At 45.5% G+C, this 21,374-nt stretch overlaps 2 protein-coding genes across 5 annotated transcripts in view; both read right to left on the reverse strand.

The window, feature by feature from the left end:
* LOC129632424 (NACHT, LRR and PYD domains-containing protein 2-like) overlaps window positions 1-21,374 on the reverse strand; it is a 241,784-nt gene that overhangs the window by 47,892 nt on the left and 172,518 nt on the right. The window lies entirely within an intron of this gene.
* LOC129630751 (leukocyte immunoglobulin-like receptor subfamily A member 5) lies at window positions 1,217-4,273 on the reverse strand. The gene is made up of 5 exons (XM_055551243.1): window positions 4,134-4,273; window positions 3,879-3,928; window positions 3,418-3,702; window positions 2,874-3,173; window positions 1,217-1,386 (listed from the first exon to the last, which is right to left on the reverse strand). The coding sequence occupies exons 1-5, from the start codon at window positions 4,271-4,273 to the stop codon at window positions 1,217-1,219; spliced, it is 945 nt and encodes a 314-aa protein (XP_055407218.1).

Consider the following 21,374-nt stretch of genomic DNA (forward strand, 5'->3'; position numbering starts at 1 on the left):
TTTTAAATTCCGCAGAGTTGGACACGCCTGAGCAACTTTCACTTTCACAAGGGCTATATTGAAGGAAAAAAATTCAGCATTTCTAGCCCTAGACCCATTTCCCATCCTGCAAGAACAACAGCTCTAAGGAATTTACACATTACACATAAGCAAAATTTATTAAGTATCATCTCTGTTTGAATCATGTCCTCTTCTAAATTGAAAAGAGTGTTAAAACATTTATTCTCAAGTACTTCCCTGGCAGTCCAGTGGTTAAGACTTCGCCTCTCAATGAGGGGGCTGTGAGTTCAACCCCTGGTCGGGGACCTACGATCCAACATGCCTCATGGCCCAAAAAACCAAAATGTAAACAGAAGCAAAATTGTAACAAATTCAATAAAGAGTTAAATATTAAAGCAAAACAAAAACCCGTGCTTATTTCCGAGTCTCTTCTGTGAGACAGTGCATGAAAGCAAGGATTTCTGGCTCAAAGATCAGACTCAGTGATGTCCAGGAGGCAGGGTGAGTAACAGCCCCCTATATACAGTGTTGCAACGCTACCCAGAACCTCCATGTCAAAAGGGACACTGCAGATGTGGTAAAATTAAGGGTCTTAGGTGGGGGCTATTCGCAGGTTGTCACAGTGTGGGGGGCCCAACGTAGTCACATGTTCTTTTTTTAAATATAATTTTATTTTTATTTATTTATTCATTTGGTTGCTGCTCACAGGCTTAGCTGCTCTGCAGCCTGTGGGATCTTAGTTCCCTGACTGGGCATCAAACACACATCCCCTGCATCACAGGGCAGAGTCTTAACCACTGGACCACCGGGAAGGCCCCACAAGTGTTCTTTAAAAAGGAAGCAGGAGGGTGGGGGTGTGTGAGGCAAGAAGGCGGGAAGGAAGCAGAGGTCAGAGAGGAGAAGAGGCACTCCCCTCCTGGGTCTGGAGGACGGAGCTCCACGACTGGGAGCACAGGCGGAGTCTAGAAGCTCGAAAAGGCAAGAACACCAACGGGAAAGTAGCAAGTAGTGCAGGCTTGAGGACAGGGTTTAGACTTCTGCTCTCTAGAACTGAAAGAGAATTCACAGTGGGCTGCTCTAGTCCATGGTGCCTCTGATACGTTGTTTCAGGTTTGACAGGAAGCGAGTACACTGCTGCATGGGATGGGTGACCCAGCCAGGGCCCTGGAACCGCCGCCCCCACAGGTGAGCACAGAGCTTTGATGCCAGCGGAGGGTCATCGGTGCTTGTCAGTCCACTGGGGCGGGGGGTCATCTGACTTCACTGAGGGATCCCCCCCCCGGCTGCACCAGGCTTCAGCCAACAGGATGACCATGACCAGGAGAAGCAGGGCAGCCAGGCTCAGGCGGACTTGAGTCTCCACAGAAGGATGCCAAGCGGTAGGCGCTGAGAGAGAAGAGGTAGAAGGGCGGATTCCTGTTGCTGGTTGTTGATTAGTCATTCAGCTGTGTCCTTGTGACCCCATGGACTGTGGCCCACCAGGCTCCTCCATCCATGGGATTTCCCAGGCAAGGGTATTGAGTGAGTTGCCATGCCCTTCTCCAGGGCATCTTCCTGACCTGGGGATTGAACCTGGGTCTCCTACTTGGCAGGTAAATTCTTTACCACTGAGCTACCAGGGAAGCTGTCCATGCCTCTAAAGGACCCTAAAACTCAAGCTCATTTCTGCAGACCTTTGGACCTGATGCGAAGCCTGCCCAGCCCACTCCCTTGGGGTAGGCATTAAACACCTTTCTTTCCTCCTGTCATTACGGGCGCTGTGCTGATACTGGACTTCTGGGGTCAAGAAAGACAGGACTAGGGCGCTGGAGGCTGCCAGTCCCCACCCTGAGCCCGGCCTGCTCCTCGCTCGGTATCTCCTGTGATTTGACCATTCCCGCAGCAGACACGCTGGCCTCTGCTACCCATGGGCTCCTGAGCGGGTCTCTACCTCTGGGTCTTGGCCCAGGGCTGGTTCCTCTGCCTGTCCTGTGCTCTCTACAAGGATCACCCCTCTGATTTCATCCCAGTGTTTGTTAAAAATACACCCACGAGGGACTTGCTTGTTGAGCCCTCTTCTAAATCACTAGCCCCTTCTGTCAGTCTTGTTCTGTTACAGTGTGTGACTCCATTTTTCCTAATCAGTCATTATGTGACACATTTTTATTCTAACAAAAATGAAAATGCATATAACACATGTATTAATATAGTCTATGTAAATATTTTTCTGCAAAGCATATATGATATTTAATAATAGTTACATATATATAAAATACATGTATATACCTGGAGTTCCTTGTAGCTCAAACAGTAAAGAATCTGCCTGCTGTGCAGGAGACCAGGGTTCAATCCCTGGGTCAGGAAGATCCTCTGGAGAAGGGAATGGCAACCCACTCCAGTGTTCTTGCCTGGGAAATCCCATGGACAGAGGAGCCTGGTGGGCTACGGTTTGTGTGGCCACAGAGTCGGACACGACTGAGCAACTAACACACAGGTATATCCATATAATATATAACATATACATCTGCATCCATGCGGTTAACACTCCAGGTCAGAGAGAAGGGAACACAGAATCTCTTCTCAGTTTTCCACCTAAACTCAGTCACTCACCAGTTGAACGTCTGGGCTGTGTGCTGCTGGGAGAGTCAGTAGTTCCTGAAAACAGAGGTGAAGTGGGAGAGGTCTTCCTTATTTCCCCCCAGTCAGGCTCTCACCTCCTAGAGTCCCAGGGACCCACATGGCCCATCCCCAGCCCGTCCCTCAGAGATGCGTGTCTAAGCCGATGGTGCTCACACACCCACCCCTTGCGGTCCTCTTCCCCAGCCAGTGCTTTAACCACACAGAGTCAGCCCCCAGGGCGGGGAGCAGGTGGGTGAACTGGGCTTCTTCCTTACCTTCGACCTGAATCTGCAGTGGGTCACTGGGCTGAGACCACACGTAGGGGTTGTTGCCGAAGGCACCGTAGCATCTGTAGGTCCCCGTCTGTGTGGAGGAGACTGGATTCAAGAGGAAGATGGTCTGGCATCCTCTGTCCTGGGGGCTGCAGCTTTGGTTCTGGGTGATGTGATCTCCATCTTCTTTGGTGAGGATAAATACATCATGGTTGATTTTGGAGAAACACTGCAACTTCACACTCTCCCCTGGAGCCACCACTGTGCCAGCCACGCTGGAGAGGGAGGGCTTGGAATAAGCTCCTGAGAAAGAAGGAAGTTCAGCGATGAAGGGAAGGGTCATGTAGGCATTGTCCCTTTTTGTCCCCTGGGAGCAGACGTGGCTCTCCCCTCCTCGCTCCCCTCCCCCTTGAGGAAGTCTCTCGGCATCATCCCGGAGACCTCCCCAAGGATAAGGCTTGGTCCTCCTGCTTCCTGTCCTGGAAGCCTGGTCCTTCCCTCAGCAAAGGGGTCAGTCCCGGCTCCGCTGCCTCTGTGTCCCCCTCACCGGTCATCACCAGCTGCAGGGGGTCACTGAACTGGGACCAGTGGCCTCCTCTCTGATAGGAGCAGTGGTATAGACCTGTCTTGTCTGTTGTCATCTCTGCGATACTCAAAGTGTTGGTCGTCCTGGGCGTGATCTGTTCCTCTTTGTCCATGGGCTCAGGACTTCCCACTCTTGATATCCTGTACCCCTCAGCTTGTTTAGGTCCTTGACACAGGATGGTCACAGGACTCTTAGCTGGAACTGTGGATCCAGGCAGAGCTGTGATACGAGGCGGGGGGAGATTTCCTAGAACACAGGGAACAGGTAATAGACACACAAGCGTTTCTCCCTCCACCCTTCTATTTCTCCTCCTCTTACAGCCCCCGCTCTAGAGTCTGAGTCCCCTCTTTCCAGCCGCCAAGAGACCTGATATCTGGCTTAAACCCTGCTGGGTCCTCAGGACTATCACACAGAACACTCACCCTTCTGTGCCCAAGTGCTCTGGCTCAGACACAACCCTAGAAAGAAACACCTGGTGAGAACAGCCCCTCCTTAAAGAACCACCAGCCCTGCCCTCCTTAGCCGTCTATTTGTACCTAACCCTCTCTCCCCGACTGACCAAGACAGAGCAGTGAGGGAGGAACCACGGACATGATCCTGCATTCAGGCTGCCCACCGGCCTCAGCCCTGATCCTCTGATGAAAGGCACACTGCTCCGTCGAGTGACCCACACTTACAGGAAGCTGTGCAGTTGCTTTCGGTTCTCAGCCCTGTAGTGAAGGCAGTTCACATCCTCTTCCTCCTGGGTCTGGAGTGGGGCGTACAGACGTAGCTGATACCATGAAGACATTGAGCTGAACTTCTCCTCTGTGGGCATACTGGGTCATGGCTGGGTGGAGAGAACCATGGTGTCGGGGTTGAAACTTCAGAGGCCTGTGGCTCAGGAGGGCTTCCCTCAGGACTGAGGAGATGACTGAAGGTTCCAACTCAGAGCAAGAGGTTGTTGTTGTTCAGTCACTCAGTCATGTCCTACACTTTGAGACCCCATGGGCTCCAGCATGCCAGGCTTCCCTGTCCATTACTGTCTCGCAGAGCTTGCTCCCACTCGTGTCCATTGCGGTTAGACAGGGCTTTCTTTCTTCTGACACTGTGGAGAATACACATATCTGTGTCTATCTATCATTATCTGTCATTTTATTGTCTACTTATTTATCATCTGTCATCTATCAATCATGCGTTTATTATCTATCGATCATTTATTATCATCTACCTGCTGTTGCTGCTGCTAAGTCGCTTCAGTCGTGTCTGACTCTGTGCGACCCCATAGATGGCAGCTCACCAGGCTCCCCTATCCCTGGGATTCTCTAGGCAAGAATACTGGAGTGGGTTGCCATTTCCACCTAGCTACCATTTATTTGTCTAATTCTATCATCTATCTACAGCCTTCCATGGTGGCTTGTGGTGAAGTATTGCCTGCAATGCAGAGGACGTGGGTTCTATCCATGGGCCGGGAAGATCCCCTGCAGCAGGAAATGGCAACCCACTCCAATGTTCTTGCCTGGAGAATCCCATGGACAGAGGAGCCTGGTGGGCTACAGTCCGTGGACTCGAAAAGAGTCTGACACTACTCAGGGACTAAACAACAGCAACAATAATCACTTATCTATATCTACATCTAGATGTCATTTATCTATTAATAATCTGTTTGTATCTATCTACCATCTATTCATTCTCTACGTCTATCAAGCAATCATCTATTATTTTATTTTAAACATCCAGTTATTTGTGTGTTTATTTGATGGTACCAGGTTTTACTTGTGGTCCATGGTATCTTAAGTTGCAGCAGGCAAACTCTTAACTGCCCAGGTGGGATCTAATTCCCTGACCAGAGACCAAGCCCAGGTCCCCTGAATTGGGAGCAAGGAGTCTCAGCTATTGGACCACAAAGGAATTCCCTATTTTTATTTTTTAAGACAGCCTTGAAATAGACTATTTTATTTATTTAATTTTGGCCACGCCCTGTGGATGTGGGATCTTAGTGCCCTGGCCAGGGATTGAACCCATGCCCTCTGCATTGGAAGCATGGAGTCTTAGCCACTCGACCACCAGGGAAGTCCCTATCATTTATATATATAATTTTTTGCTTACTTATCTATCTATCTGTCAATATCTAATGTCCTCTATCTTTGTATCATTTCTCTCCCTCCTCCCACCTCTTTCCTTCCATCCAGGGCATTGAAAGGGAATCCCGAGAACACCCCAATCACTGCTTTCTAGGAGAACCATCTCCAGATGCTTTGTTTAGCTTGTCTTTGCTCTCAAGTTACTTGGACTCAACGGTTTGGAGGAAAGATTGTAAGAGAGGATCACTGAGTTCTAAAACCCACTGTCTGTTTTTGCATGGCCTCAGGATTTTTAAATGACTGAAAAAAAAACCAAAGAAAATTAGCATTTTGTAACCCATGAAATGAGTTAAAATTCACACTTTTGCTTTTTCAGACTAAGTTTCATAGGATTATGGCCTTGCTCATAAGGTCATACATCATCGCTACTGCTTTTGTGCTGTATGTGTGCTCAGTCAGGTCTGACCCTTTGTGTGACCCGTGGACTGTAGCCCACCAGGCTCCTCTCTGTCCATGGGAATTCCCAGGCAAGAATACTGGAGTGGATTGGCAGTTCTTTCTCTAGGGAGTCTTCTTGACCTAGGGATTCAATCTGGGTCTTTTCCATCTCCTGCATGGGCAAGTGGGTTCTTTAGCCCTAGTGCTCCTTGGGAAGCCCTATGAGAGCATACCTCAGTGCCTGCAAAGAGAGCAAATGGCTCACTATATACTTACCGCTTTTCAGAACTCAGCTGTCATTTAGAACATGACAGGGACACCTAGCCGACTCTGAGAAGGCATTCAGAGAAAACACCCAAGGAAAGTTAGGTCTATGCTGACACAGAGAAAAAGTAAGGAACAGGCAGAAGGAGGGGACTTTGGTGAGGGAACAGCAGCCAATGGCAGAGAGCTCTGAGTCGAGTCTTGGGGCAGAGGTGAGACTGAAAAGCATGTGGTCAGTTAGTGTCTCTGTTTTTCTGTGCACTATCCATGGAGGTTTAAGTCCAAGGGTATTTATTATTTACTTAAACAGCTTGGAGCTAAGAAGTCCCCAAACTATTTCATCAGCTCAACTGTAACAGGGGGTGAGTTAGCCTTTCTGTGATTCTGTTGTTTTAATCTCATGCCTTGAAACATGTTTCTTCTCAGAAACAAAAAACCAAACCCCAAACCCAAAGAGGAAAAATTGCTAACATCACAACCATCTGTGTAACTTAAATCCCCCAATCAACCAACCAATATGAATGTTCATGCTTTTATCCTTGCTTTCTGCTGCTGCTAAATCACTTCAGTCATCTCTGACCCTGTGAGACCCCATAGATGGCAGCCCACCAGACTCTGCCATCCATGGGATTTTCCAGGCAAGAATACTGGAGAGGGGTGCCATCGCCTTCTCCACTTGCTTTCTAGAATTTTTATTTCTCCTTCATATTTGAATGAGATCCTTGCTGGGTACAATAATCTGGGCTGTAGGTTATTTTCTTTCATCATTTTAAATATGTCTTGCCATTCCCTCCTGGCTTGAAGAGTTTCTATTGAAAGATCAGCTGTTATCCTTATGGGAATTCCCTTGTGTGTTATTTGTTTTTTTTTTCCCTCGCTGCTTTTAATATTTGTTCTTTGTGTTTGATCTTTGTTAATTTGATTAATATGTGTCTTGGGGTGTTTCGCCTTGGGTTTATCCTGTTTGGGACTCTCTGGGTTTCTTGGACTTGGGTGATTATTTCCTTCCCCACTTTAGGGAAGTTTTCAACTATTATCTCCTCAAGTATTTTCTCATGGTCTTTCTTTTTGTCTTCTTCTTCTGGGACCCCTATGATTCGAATGTTGTAGCATTTAATACTGTCCTGGAGGTCTCTGAGATTGTCCTCATTTCATTTAATTCGTTTTTCTTTCTTCCTCTCTGATTCATTTATTTCTACCATTCTATCTTCTAATTCACTAATCCTATCTTCTGCCTCTGTTATTCTACTATTTGTTGCCTCCAGAGTGTTTTTGATCTCATTTATTGCATTATTCATTATATATTGACTCCTTTTTATTTCTTCTAGGTCCTTGTTAAACCTTTCTTGCATCTTCTCAATCCTTGTCTCCAGGCTATTTATCTGTGATTCCATTTTGATTTCAAGATTTTGGATCAATTTCACTATCATTATTCAGAATTCTTTATCAGGTAGATTCCCTATCTCTTCCTCTTTTGTTTGGTTTGGTGGGCATTTGTCCTGTTCCTTTATCTGCTGGGTATTCCTCTGTCTCTTCATCTTGTTTAAATTGCTGATTTTGGGGTGTCCTTTCTGTATTCTGGCAGTTTGTGGGGTTCTCTTTATTGTGGCGTTTCCTCGCTGTGTGTGGGTTTGTACAGGTGGCTTGTCAAGGTTTCCTGGTTAGGGAAGCTTGTGTCGGTGTTCTGGTGGGTGGATGCTGGGAGCCGGCATATTGCATATTGAGTGAGGATCTGGAATAGCTCAACTGGAATTCTATCACTGCCGGGAGCCAGCGTGAGGCACTCCGCCCATGACAAAGGTCATGAGGAAGGAGGCTCGGCATACGCAAAGGCGGGATCAAGCCTCAGGAGTCCCCCTGGAAATTCTCGAGCATCTACCCCCAAAACCAGAGTCTGCCTACTTTCTGCTTTGTGCTTTCACCTACACCTCTGACTTTCCGGGGGGCTGTCTCCCACTACCTCTCTCTGGAAAAAGAATTAGCTTACAGCTCCAGTTAATAATTCCTGGGTGTGACAGTGTTTAACCTACAAACTCCTTTGGAAATCCTCTAGCCTGCCTGAATAGGTTTTTCCGGCCACGTGTGATTGTTCAGAGCCTCCCAACTGTGAGAGGCAGGAGATGTTCTAAACTGCCTAAACACAGATTCCTTTGAGTAGTTAAAAGATTGATTAGAAAATGTATTGGTGAAGGGTTTTTCACTTGTTGGGCCAATGTTTGCTGCTAAGTCTCCATACTCCTTACCTACTGTGTCCTTGGCAGTGTATTGATTGATATAATGGGTGTATAGAAATGTAAAATGCCGCTTTGTCCAATGCTTTTTGGAAGGCTGGCGCCTGACTTTGGAATAATCACCTTTAGAGAAAGATAAGTTTCTTAAAATGTTAACAGGCCTCCGGGCCAGAAGATGATGTCAATCACCTGAACTTTTGCATATGATAAGTTTGCAGGAAGAAAGCCTGGCTTGCTGCATGACTCTACCCCTTCCCCCATTATCCTCTATGCATACCTTAAGGTATAAAAACTACTTTGGAAAATAAAGTGCGGGCCTTGTTCACTGAAACTTGGTCTCCCCATGTCACTCTCTCTCCCAAATTCCAGCTGAGCGTCCATCTGGAGCGCGGATGTCCTCTGCGACCATTTATTTGCCTGGGCTTCTAAGACCCACTCGAGAAGGTGTCTAAGGTGGGGCACCTTCCGCTATTCGAGAGGGCGCCTGCGGCCTCCGTGGTCAGAGCTAACCTGGTGTCACGGGTTATATTGATTTTCCACGTAAACCAAGCCACTCAGCTTCTTTTCTCCACTGAATTTTCCTACTGAGCTATCCTTATTTCAGCCGCTTTTCTCCACTGAATTTCCTCACTGAGCTATCCTTATTCTATTAACTCTTTGTATCCTTAATTAAAGTGTAATTAAGCAGTTATTCCCTGACCCTCGCCTAGCCGTCTCTCCTTCGAATACCCTGGATCAGCCGGGGCTGGTCCCCGGCAGGTGGCGCCCGAGACAGGATTTTCGAAGGTAAGCTCCCCAAAGCAATTAGGGTCATCAGCCCTTTTGCTCCCTGTTCTCGGAACAACTGGGTCATCAACTCTCTTGTTCCCCCACGGAGCAGTTTGGGTCATCAGCTCTACTGCTCCCCCCTCGAAACAGTTTGGGTCATCAGCCTTCTGTTTCCCCCCTGGGACAATCTGGGTCATCAGCCCCTATTGTCCTTCCAATGTTCGGGACGGCTAGGACCCCACTCAAGGGTGCCGCGGACCCCCCTGTAGGATAGACAGGGCTGAGGAGTGGGAAGTGTTGAAAGTGTTAAAGAGTTAGAGACAAAAAACGGTTTCTGAAGTTAAAAGGCCAAAGAAAAGCCTGATCTTTTAAAAGCTAAAAGCTTTATCTTCTATTATACTTAATTTTCTGACATGGGTAACACTGAATCAAATGAAAGACAGCTCTTTATAGGAGTAGTTTTACAGTTATTAAATAAAAGAGGAATCAAAGTTAAAAAATCTACCATTCAATCATTTTTTTCCTTTGTACAAGAACACTGTCCCTGGTTTCCAGACGAAGGCTCTGTTAACTTAGATGTCTGGGCGAAAGTAGGAAAACAGCTAAAAACTTACCATGCCGAACATGGCTCAGAAAAGGTGCCTAATGACGCCTTTTCCTTATGGAATATCATTAGAGATGCCTTAGACCCTGCCCCTGATTCAGAAAAAGTACATCTTAAAAGGGATAGTGAAGAAAATGCTGTAGCTAAACCTGCCCCTGAATCTAAAAGAGTAACCCTTAAAGAGGAAAATGAGGTCGAAACTGTAGTTAAACCTGAGGAAAATGAGAAAAACGAAGACCCGCCTGACTATCGGCAACTAAGAAAAACGTTAGCAGCCATGACTACTCAGGAACAACTTAAAGATAGAGATGAGAAACAAGATCAGCCTTCCCCAAAAGGAAAAGAGAATTTAGACGAGATAACAACTAAATATCACTCCCATGAAGATTGGCATCTCTTAAACAAAGATGCCCCAAAAAGCCTAAGAGAAACTTCCCCTATCAGGCCATCTGCTCCAAGGAACCTAAGGGAAACGTCTCCCATTAGGCCATATGCCCCTAGGGATTTCCAAGAGACCTTCCCAGTTACTCCATATGTAACCTCTGGATACCAAACAGTTCAAAGAGCTCCAGAGTACAGAGCAGAGAATATGGAACCCATGCCTTTGCCACCACCTCCCTTACCAAGCCGTACAGGTCCTATTAAACCCGCATTATTGCTGCCACCTCCCTATCGAAGTGGGAGAGCTCCACTATCGATCCCACGGAGACGGGCCTTTTTCGCCCCTGGCGAGAAATTTGATCCCCAACTCCAGGCTTGTTTCCCTTTAATTTTTGACAATGATGAAAGGGAACAAAAGGCTATCGACTGGGAGCCTGTTTCCTTTCAATTGGTAAAAGAACTTAAAAACGCATGTATTTCATATGGGCCTAAAGCCCCATATACGATGCAGCTAGTAGAAAATTTAGCAGGCCAATGGTTAACACCTCGAGAGTGGAAAACAATTGCTAAGGCCTGCCTGTCCGGAGGACATTTCATACTTTGGAAATCTGAATATGATGATCTCGCTCGTATATATGCTTTTTCTAACCAAAATACTGACCTTAAACATATCACTGAACCTATATTACTTGGACAGACCGACTACCCCTCGTATGACGAACAGATGAAATTAGATAGGACTGCTATACAACAGGTGGCTGACTGTGCCTTTACTGCCTGGCGCTCATTGCCCGATGGTAAGGCATCAGGTGCCGCTCTATCTGATATTAAACAAAAGTCAGAAGAGCCATTTGAAGATTTTGTCTCACGACTCTCAGAAGCTGTCCAGAGAATAATTTCTGATTCCGAGGGAGCTAAATTATTAACAAAACACTTGGCCTTTGAAAATGCTAATTCCACCTGCCAGGCTATATTGCGCCCTATTAGAAGAACTGGATCCTTAATTGATTATATGAAACAGTGTGCAGATGTAGGACCGTCAATGCTACAGGGTGTTGCTATAGCTGCAGCAATAAAAGGGAATTCTTATCAGCAGGCAGTCCAAACTTTTTTTACTAACAAGAATAAGCCATCACAAGGCGATCCCAATAACCAAGGCAGGAATGCATTCCCTAGAACTTGTTTTTCCTGTGGCCAGGAGGGACACACTTTTCGTGAGTGCCCTCAAAGAACACCCGGTTCTTATCTGCCTAATCCGGCCCAACCGGCTGCGTCTGCTCCGCAAAACCCTGCCCCCCTGCCCATTAATCCTAGGTCTCTTTGCCCTCGCTGCCAGAGAGGATATCATTGGGCAAGGGACTGTAGGTCACGATTCCATAGAAATGGAGTCTTTTTAGGCCCCGACCAGCAGTCGGGAAACGGGTTGAGGGGCCAGCCCCAGGCCCCGACAACGATTGGGGCAGCCTCACTGAACCCATTCATTCCCTTCGTTCCGTCGCAGAGCTCATCAGAGCAACCCCAGGCAGTGCAGGACTGGACCTCAGTTCCACCACCTCAACAATATTAACACCAGATAGCCCCACTATAAAAATCCCTACAGGAGTTAAAGGCCCGTTACCAACAGGCCTGGTAGGAATTATACTAGGCAGAGGTTCCCTAGCTATGCAAGGTCTTACAATTATTCCTGGAGTAATTGACTCAGATTATACAGGAGAAATTCAGATAATGATTTCACCCCCGACTAAAACTTTCCAAATACATCAGGGACAGAGAATAGCCCAACTTTTACTTTTGCCTTATCATACTGCAATTGGGCAAACAGCCACCCAAAATGAAAGGCAGGACAAAGGATTTGGATCTAGTGACATGGCTTTTTGGGTAACAGAAATTACTAAGAAGCGTCCTATGAAATCTATTCTCGTTAGTGGCAAGTCTATTGAAGGACTATTAGATACAGGGGCAGACGTTTCTTGTATTTCTGGGAAAGACTGGCCCAGTTCCTGGCCCACACATACTACTGAAAATGATTTGGTGGGCATAGGAAGAGCTCCTGCAGTAGCTAAAAGTGCAAAAATTTTAGATTGGCAATTTGAGAATACCCGTGGAACATTCCAACCGTATGTAATTCCTTCACTCCCCTTTTCCCTGTGGGGGAGAGATGTGCTGTCTCAAATGGGCATGTTACTTTTTAGCCCTGATGATAAAGTAACTTTTCAAATGCTACAAATGGGCTATGACCCCTCAAAAGGGTTAGGTAAACAGCAGACAGGAATAATTGAGCCAATTTGCCCGGCTCCTCGAAAGTTCCGTACTGGATTAGGGTATCCAAATTTTTGATGGAGGCCATTGTTTTTGCTGCCGACCCTATTACGTGGAAATCTCAAGACCCGGTGTGGGTAGAACAATGGCCTCTGACTAAAGAAAAACTACTGGCAGCCAAAGCGTTAATTTCTGAACAACTAGGATTGGGACATATTGAGCCCTCCAATAGCCCCTGGAATACTCCTATTTTTGTTATTAAGAAAAAATCTGGCAAGTGGCGACTTTTACAAGATTTAAGAGCTATTAATGCCACTATGGAAGATATGGGGGCCTTACAACCTGGGCTTCCTTCCCCAGTAGCCATCCCAGAAGGATATAATATTATTGTAATTGATTTGCAAGACTGTTTTTTCACCATCCCCTTAAATGCTGAGGATAAAAAGCGATTTGCCTTTAGTTTACCAGCAGAAAATTTTAAACAGCCTCATTTAAGGTTTCAATGGAAAGTGTTGCCCCAGGGAATGAAAAATAGCCCTACTCTATGTCAAAAATTTGTTAATGCTGCTTTAGAAGATGTTAGAGCTAAATATGAACAGGTCTATATGATTCACTATATGGATGATATTTTAATAGCTCATCCTGATAGAGCTCATTTACAAACTGTCCTCCAGGATTTGACCCAGGCATTAACAGACAGAGGCTTAAAAATTGCCCCAGAGAAAATTCAAGTCAATCCGCCCATAACTTACTTAGGACGGGTTATCAATTCAAAAACTGTGACTCATGCCCCATTAAAATTGAGAAAGGATCACCTTATTACTTTAAATGATTATCAAAAACTTTTAGGCGACATTAATTGGATCAGACCTTATTTAAAATTAACCACTGCTGAATTAAAACCTCTTTTTAACATTTTACGCGGGGATCCTGATCCAACTTCTAAGAGACAATTAACTGCTGAGGCTCAGGAGGCCTTAGAAAAGGTGGAAGCAGCTTTATCCGATAGCTATGTAAAAAGAGTTAATTTACAAACAAATTGGCAATTCCTCTGCCTAGCTACTCCAACAGCACCTACGGGAGTTTTATGGCAAAACGGCCCCCTAGAATGGGTCCATCTCCCCGCCCAGGCTAAAAAAGTAGTGGCCTCTTACCCAGGACTGATAGCTACGTTGATATTGAAAGGGAGAAAACGTAGCATTGAATTATTTGGTAAAGAACCAGCAGAAATTGTGATTCCATATAATAAAGAACAACTTGATGCTCTTCTAATGTTTGATGAGAATTGGCAGATTGCTATAGGAAATTATTTTGGCCAAATTCTGCATCATTTACCTTCACATGTTTTGCTAAATTTTATGTCTAAACACCCGGTTATTTTTCCTGTTAGATGTAAATACTCTCCCATCTCAGATGCTCAAATGGTTTTTACTGACGGATCTGCTAATGGCAGAGCTTCTATAGTTACAAAAGATCAGCGTAAAGTTTTACACACGCAGGAGACTTCGGCCCAGAGAGCTGAACTCACAGCTGTTATAGAGGCCTTTGTTACATTTGCAGAGGAGGAATTTAATCTTTACTCTGATTCTCAGTATGTGGTCAGGCTGTTTCCACATATTGAGACTGCGGTCCTGCCCGAGAACAAAACTGCAATATTTCATTTGTTAACTAAATTACAACAACAAATTTGGAAAAGGAATAAAATATTTTTCATTGGACACATTCGGGCTCATTCCGGATTGCCTGGCCCTTTAAATGCCTTTAATGATTTGGCTGACTTGTTAACCAGAAATACAGTGGCTACTGTGATTGAGGAGGCCAGAGCCTCTCACTCACTTCATCATCAATATGCTACTGCCTTAAGATAGCAATTCCAAAGAGAGATAGCAATTCCAAAGCAATTCCCAGAGAGACTGCTCAAGAGATTGTGCGTTCTTGCTTACACTGCCCCACTGTTTATAATAATCTACCTATGGGAGTTAATCCTCATGGTCTCAAACCTAACGAACTCTGGCAGACGGATGTAACTCATGTCTCTTCATTTGGAAAACTGTCTTTTGTTCATGTAACTGTAGATACCTTTTATCACGTTATTATTACAACTGCTCGTACCGGAGAGGCAGGTAAAGATGTGATACAACATCTCTTTACTTGTTTTTCATATTTGGGCCTGCCAAAAGCTCTGAAAACTGACAGTGCTCCTGCTTACACTTCTAAGTCTTTTCAGAAATTTTGTATAAAGTTTCAAATTAAACATAATACAGGCATCCCTTATTATCCACAGGGACAAGCCATTGTGGAAAGAACACATCAAACATTAAAAATCCAAATTCAAAAATTAAAAAAAGGGGAGTTTAAGTATAACTCTCCCCATCAAATCTTACAACATGCTCTTTTCGTAATAAATATTTTAAATGCCGATTCGGCCGGAATTACTGCAATGCTTCGCCATTGGTGCCCTGAGCAGCTGAATGCAAAACCATTAGTTAAATGGAAGGACCTCCTTTCCGGACAATGGAAGGGTCCTGACCCATTATTAACTAGCGGTCGAGGATGTGTGTGTATTTTTCCACAAAATGCAGATTCTTCAATTTAGACAGGCTGATTCGCCATGTTGCAGACCCCCAGACATCCAGTTCACCCATTGCTTTGATCACAAAAGAGGAGCCCGCCAGAAGGGGAGGCAAGATAAACATCGAGATCCCGGCGGGACCGACGGGGCTGCTGCAGCGCGAACTCCAACCAGAAAATAATTCTACTTATTCTGTTTTAGCTTGTCTACCCTCCCCTTATGTTTTTCTTTTTACTAATGACTCCAAGAAGCTTAATGTACGCATGAATTTTTCAGGTGGACCTAATATAGTAACTTGTGAACAATGTATGCTTTCATCTTGTTTGACCCCTCAATATAATGTTTGCTCTTTTGTGGTGTTACAACGCCCACCCTATCTCATGATACCTGTGACAGTGACTAGCCACTGGTATGACAATTACGGCCTTGCCGTGTTACAACAACTACGAGATTTAATGCGACAACGGCGATTTGTGGGCTTACTTATTTTAGGAATATCGGCTTTGATAGCAGCAATTACTTCTGTTACTGCGGCAGCAATATCATTGAGTCAACAAGTGCATACTGCCCAATATGTTGATACCATGTCTAAAAATGTCTCTTTAACTCTAGCAACACAGAAAGTTATAGATAGAAAATTGGAGATGAGAGTAGATGCCTTAGAAGAGGCAATAATGCATATTGGGACTGAGTTACAGGCGTTAAAAGTGAAAATGGCTCTGTCTTGCCACGCTGATTACCGGTGGATATGCGTGACATCTTTAAAGGTAAATGAGACAGATTATGAATGGGAAAAAATCAAAAATCATATCTCAGGTGTTTGGAACAGCTCTGACATTGGCCTGGACTTAGGGAAACTTCATAATCAAATACAGACCCTGGAACACTCTCGACTGGATTTTACTGCCGCTGGGGCAGCTAATGACTTTTTTCACACTTTCTCTAACTTCATTTCAGGAAAAAACATTCTGTCTAATATCCTTGGATACATCGCTGCTGGTGCTTTAATTTTGCTTCTCATATTCATTCTTCCTTGTATTGTCAGGATTCTTCGGCAGAACATTCAGAAGCTCGCGACTGAGCTGCATCTGGCTGTTTTAAGAAATAAAAAAGGGGGAGATGCTGGGAGCCGGCATATTGCATATTGAGTGAGGATCTGGAATAGCTCAACTGGAATTCTATCACTGCCGGGAGCCAGCGTGAGGCACTCCGCCCATGACAAAGGTCATGAGGAAGGAGGCTCGGCATACGCAAAGGCGGGATCGAGCCTCAGGAGTCCCCCTGGAAATTCTCGAGCATCTACCCCCAAAACCAGAGTCTGCCTACTTTCTGCTTTGTGCTTTCACCTACACCTCTGACTTTCCGGGGGGCTGTCTCCCACTACCTCTCTCTGGAAAAAGAATTAGCTTACAGCTCCAGTTAATAATTCCTGGGTGTGACAGTGTTTAACCTACAAACTCCTTTGGAAATCCTCTAGCCTGCCTGAATAGGTTTTTCCGGCCACGTGTGATTGTTCAGAGCCTCCCAACTGTGAGAGGCAGGAGATGTTCTAAACTGCCTAAACACAGATTCCTTTGAGTAGTTAAAAGATTGATTAGAAAATGTATTGGTGAAGGGTTTTTCACTTGTTGGGCCAATGTTTGCTGCTAAGTCTCCATACTCCTTACCTACTGTGTCCTTGGCAGTGTATTGATTGATATAATGGGTGTATAGAAATGTAAAATGCCGCTTTGTCCAATGCTTTTTGGAAGGCTGGCGCCTGACTTTGGAATAATCACCTTTAGAGAAAGATAAGTTTCTTAAAATGTTAACAGGCCTCCGGGCCAGAAGATGATGTCAATCACCTGAACTTTTGCATATGATAAGTTTGCAGGAAGAAAGCCTGGCTTGCTGCATGACTCTACCCCTTCCCCCATTATCCTCTATGCATACCTTAAGGTATAAAAACTACTTTGGAAAATAAAGTGCGGGCCTTGTTCACTGAAACTTGGTCTCCCCATGTCACTCTCTCTCCCAAATTCCAGCTGAGCGTCCATCTGGAGCGCGGATGTCCTCTGCGACCATTTATTTGCCTGGGCTTCTAAGACCCACTCGAGAAGGTGTCTAAGGTGGGGCACCTTCCGCTATTCGAGAGGGCGCCTGCGGCCTCCGTGGTCAGAGCTAACCTGGTGTCACGGGTTATATTGATTTTCCGCGTAAACCAAGCCACTCAGCTTCTTTTCTCCACTGAATTTTCCTACTGAGCTATCCTTATTTCAGCCACTTTTCTCCACTGAATTTCCTCACTGAGCTATCCTTATTCTATTAACTCTTTGTATCCTTAATTAAAGTGTAATTAAGCAGTTATTCCCTGACCCTCGCCTAGCCGTCTCTCCTTCGAATACCCTGGATCAGCTGGGGCTGGTCCCCGGCAGGTGGAGCTGTATTTCTTTTCTCTGGAGTGCAATGAAGTGTCCAGTAATGAGTTATGAGATATCTATGGTTTTGGGGTGACTTTGGGCAGCCTGTATCTTGGAGCTCAGGGCTGTGTTCCTGTGTTGCTGGAGAATTTGCTTGGTATGTCTTGCCCTGGAACTTGTTGGCACTTGTGTGGTGCTTGGTTTCAGTGTAGGTATGGAGGCGTTTGATGAGCTCCTGTCAATTAATGTTCCTTGGAGTCAGGAGTTCCCTGGAGTCAGGGTTTGGACTTAAGCCTCCTGCTTCCAGTTATTGGTCTTATTTTTACAGTAGTTTCAGAACTTCTCCTTCTATACAGCACCATTGATAAAACATCTACGTTAAAGATGAAAAGTTTCTCTACCATGAGGGTCACCCAGAGAAGTTCACAGCATTACATGGAGAAGAGAAGAGGGAGGACGGAGTTAGAGGTGACCCAAATCAGATGAGGTGGAATCAATAGAGGAGAGAGTGGGCTAGCCAGTAATCACTTCCTTATGTGCACTCCACAGCTGGACTGCTCAGAGATGTTCACGGAGTTATACAGAGGAAGAGAAGAAGGAGGAAGGAGACAGAGGTGGCCAGGAGGATAAAAGGGGGGAATGAAAAGGAGGGAGACAGATCCAGCCAGTAGTCAGTTCCCTAAGTGTTCTCCACCGTCTGAAACACACAGAAATTCACAGAGTTGGGTAGAGTAGAGAGGGGTTAGGGAGGAGACACAGGCGACCTGGTGGAGAAAAAGGAGAGTCCAAAGGGAGAGAGAGCAGTTAAGCCAGTAATCTTGCTCCCTAGTGAAAAATGGGTCCTGAAGATTGGGTTCTTAAAGGTACAAAATTGGTAACAAATACATAAACGCAAAAATTAAAAATCTAGAGTAGAGTTTGGAATTTCAAAAATACGATGTTAAAGAAAAGAAGAAGGAAAAGAAAGAGAGAAAAAACGAACAAACAAAAACAAACAAGGTCACAAAAATTATAAAGAAAATATAGGTACAAAATTGATAACTAATACCAAAAAGCTAAAATTAAACATCTAGAGTAGAGTTTGGAATTTCAAAAATACAATGTTAAAGAAAAGAAGAAAATAAAAAGGTCAAAAAATTATATAAAATATATATATGAAGTTTGCTGTAAAAAAATAGGGTCTTTTTTTTTTTTTGCAAAGTAATAGGTTATAAAAGTGAAAATTAAAGGAATAATAGAGGACTTAAAATTTTTTTTAAAAAATTTAAAAAAAAAAGAAAGAAAGAATGATTGTAAAAATAGTAAAAATATATCTAGGACTTCCTCCGGTTTTGTTGTGAGCATTGTGGGTTCAGTTCATTTTTGGCTAGTTCCTTGGTCCGACTTGTACTTCTCAAGATCTATAGGCCCCTTCCTACGTAGTCGGTAGTAACCACAGGGTTTTAATCTATTGCCTGTAGCTTCCAAGGTGATCCCTCTGTTATAGCTTCTTCTGTTTGCTGGTCTCTTCAGTGTCTGGTTTCCGCCCTGACACAAAGGGGACGGTGGAAGACACTTTTTTTTTTTTTTTTAGGCTCACTTGTTCAGTCGTGCTGTGGGGAGGGAGGGAGGGATGCTGCAAACAAATAACACTGGTATGCGCTCGCAGTGCCTCAGCCACACTGGGTCTGCCCCCGCTCATGGCGCGTGTAGCCTCCCTGCCCACACTGCTCAGGCTCTAGGTTGCTCCGCCGGGAACCATCCGTGGCCGGCCCTGGGCTGCCTGCACCTCCCAGGTCCAAGCTGCTCAGGTTCACGCACTCGGGTAGTCCTCAGAGGCGCAGACTCGGTTGGGCCTGCGTTTTGTGCCCTTCCCAGCTCCGAGCAGCTCAGGTGATGAGGTGTTTGGCGAGCGCAATTGCTGCGACTTATCGCCTCCCCACCGCTCGGTTATCTAGGTGTACAACCAGCGCACCTTCTCAGGCAGATGTTGACCGTCCAGACCCCCAAGAAGTTTTAGTTAGCCAAGAAGCCTGCTTACAGTTTTATAGATAAAGTCTCTCCGGGGCTGTGAGTGCCTCCTTCCGGTTCTGGCTGCCTGTCACTGGAGGGGGAAGGTCTGCAGCCGGCTATCTCTGTTCAGTCCTTTGTTCTGTGCGCGGGCCTGGCGGTGTCTTAGGTTAGGGCTGGCTTTTCACGTGGTAGATATCCCACAGTCTGGTTTGCTAGCCCAAATTATTTCACTCAGATAGCGCTCAGGGTATTCAGGCCAGGTTCTTACTCTAAGCGATGCAGCCCGCGCCGCACCTCCCTGCCCAGCCCCCGCTTGCTAATGGTGTGTGCAGGCGTCTGTGCTGCTTCTCCGCTGGGGGAGTTACTGTAGGGCTCCCAATCTGTGGGTTTTAATTGTTTATTTATTTTTCCTCCCTGTTATGTTGCCCTCTGTGCTTCCAAAACTCGGCACATATTCGGCAGTAAGAAGGTTTCCTGGTGTTTGGAAACTTCTCTCTTTTTAGACTCCCTTCCCGGGATGGAACTCCGTCCCTCCCTCTTTTGTCTCTTTTTTTTGTCTTTTATATTTTTTCCTACCTCCTTTCCAAGACTTGGGTTGCTTTTCTGGGTGCCTGATGTCTTCTGCCGGCATTCAGAAGTTGTTTTGTGGAATTTACTTGGCGTTTAAATGTTCTTTTGATGAATTTGTGGGGGAGAAAGTGTTCTCCCCGTCCTACTCCTCTGCCATCTTGGCCCCTCCTAGAATTTCTAAATTCCGCTGAGTTGGACACGCTTGAGCAACTTTCACTTTTACAAGGGCTATATTGAAGGAAAAAAATTCAGCATTTCTAGCCCTAGACTCATTTCCCATCCTGCAAGAACAACCACTGTAAAGAATTTACACATTACACATAAGCAAAATTTATTAAGTATCATCTCTGTTTGAATCATGTCCTCTTCTAAATTGAAAAGAGTGTTAAAACATTTATTCCCAAGTACTTCCCTGGCAGTCCAGTGGTTAAGACTTCGCCTCTCAATGAGGGGGCTGTGAGTTTAAACCCTGGTCGGGGACCTACGATCCAATATGCCTCGTGGCCCAAAAAACCAAAATGTAAAACAGAAGCAAAATTGTAACAAATTCAATAAAGACTTAAATATTAAAGCAAAACAAAAACCCGTGCTTATTTCTGAGTCTCTTCTGTGAGACAGTGCATGAAAGCAAGGATGTCTGGCTCAAAGATCAGACTCAGTGGTCTCCAGGAGGCAGGGTGAGTAATAGCCCCCTAATTACAGTGTTGCAACGCTACCCAGAACCTCCATGTCAAAAGGGACACTGCAGATGTGGTGAAATTAAGGGTCTTGGGTGGGGGCTTATCACAGGTTGTCATGGGCGGGGGGCAGGCAATGTAGACCTGTGTTCTTTTTTTAAATACAATTTTATTTTTATTTATTTATTCATTTGGTTGCTGCTCACAGGCTTAGCTGCTCTGCAGCCTGTGGGATCTTAGTTCCCTGACTGGGCATCAAACACACAGCCCCTGCATCGCAGGGCAGATTCTTAACCACTGGACCACCGGGAAGGCCCCACAAGTGTTCGTTAAAAAGGAAGCAGGAGGGTGGGGGTGTGTGAGGCAAGAAGGGAGGAAGGAAGCAGAGGTCAGAGAGGAGAAGAGGCGCTCCCCTCCTGGGTCTGGAGGATGGAGCTCAATGACAGGGAGCACAGGCAGAGTCTAGAAGCTCGAAAAGGCAAGAACACCAACGGGAAAGTAGCAAGTAGTGCAGGCTTGGGGACAGGGTATAGACTTCTGCTGTCTAGAACTGAAAGAGAATTCACATTAGGCTGCTCTCGTCCACGGTGCTTCTGGTACTCTGTTTCAGGTTTGACAGGAAGCGAGTACACTGCTGTATTGGATGGGTGACCCAGCCAGGGCCCTGGAACCACTGCCCCCACAGGTGAGCACAGTGGTT

Source organism: Bubalus kerabau, chromosome 17 (genome assembly GCF_029407905.1).
Source record: "Bubalus kerabau isolate K-KA32 ecotype Philippines breed swamp buffalo chromosome 17, PCC_UOA_SB_1v2, whole genome shotgun sequence".
NCBI classification, from domain to species: Eukaryota; Metazoa; Chordata; class Mammalia; order Artiodactyla; family Bovidae; genus Bubalus; species Bubalus kerabau.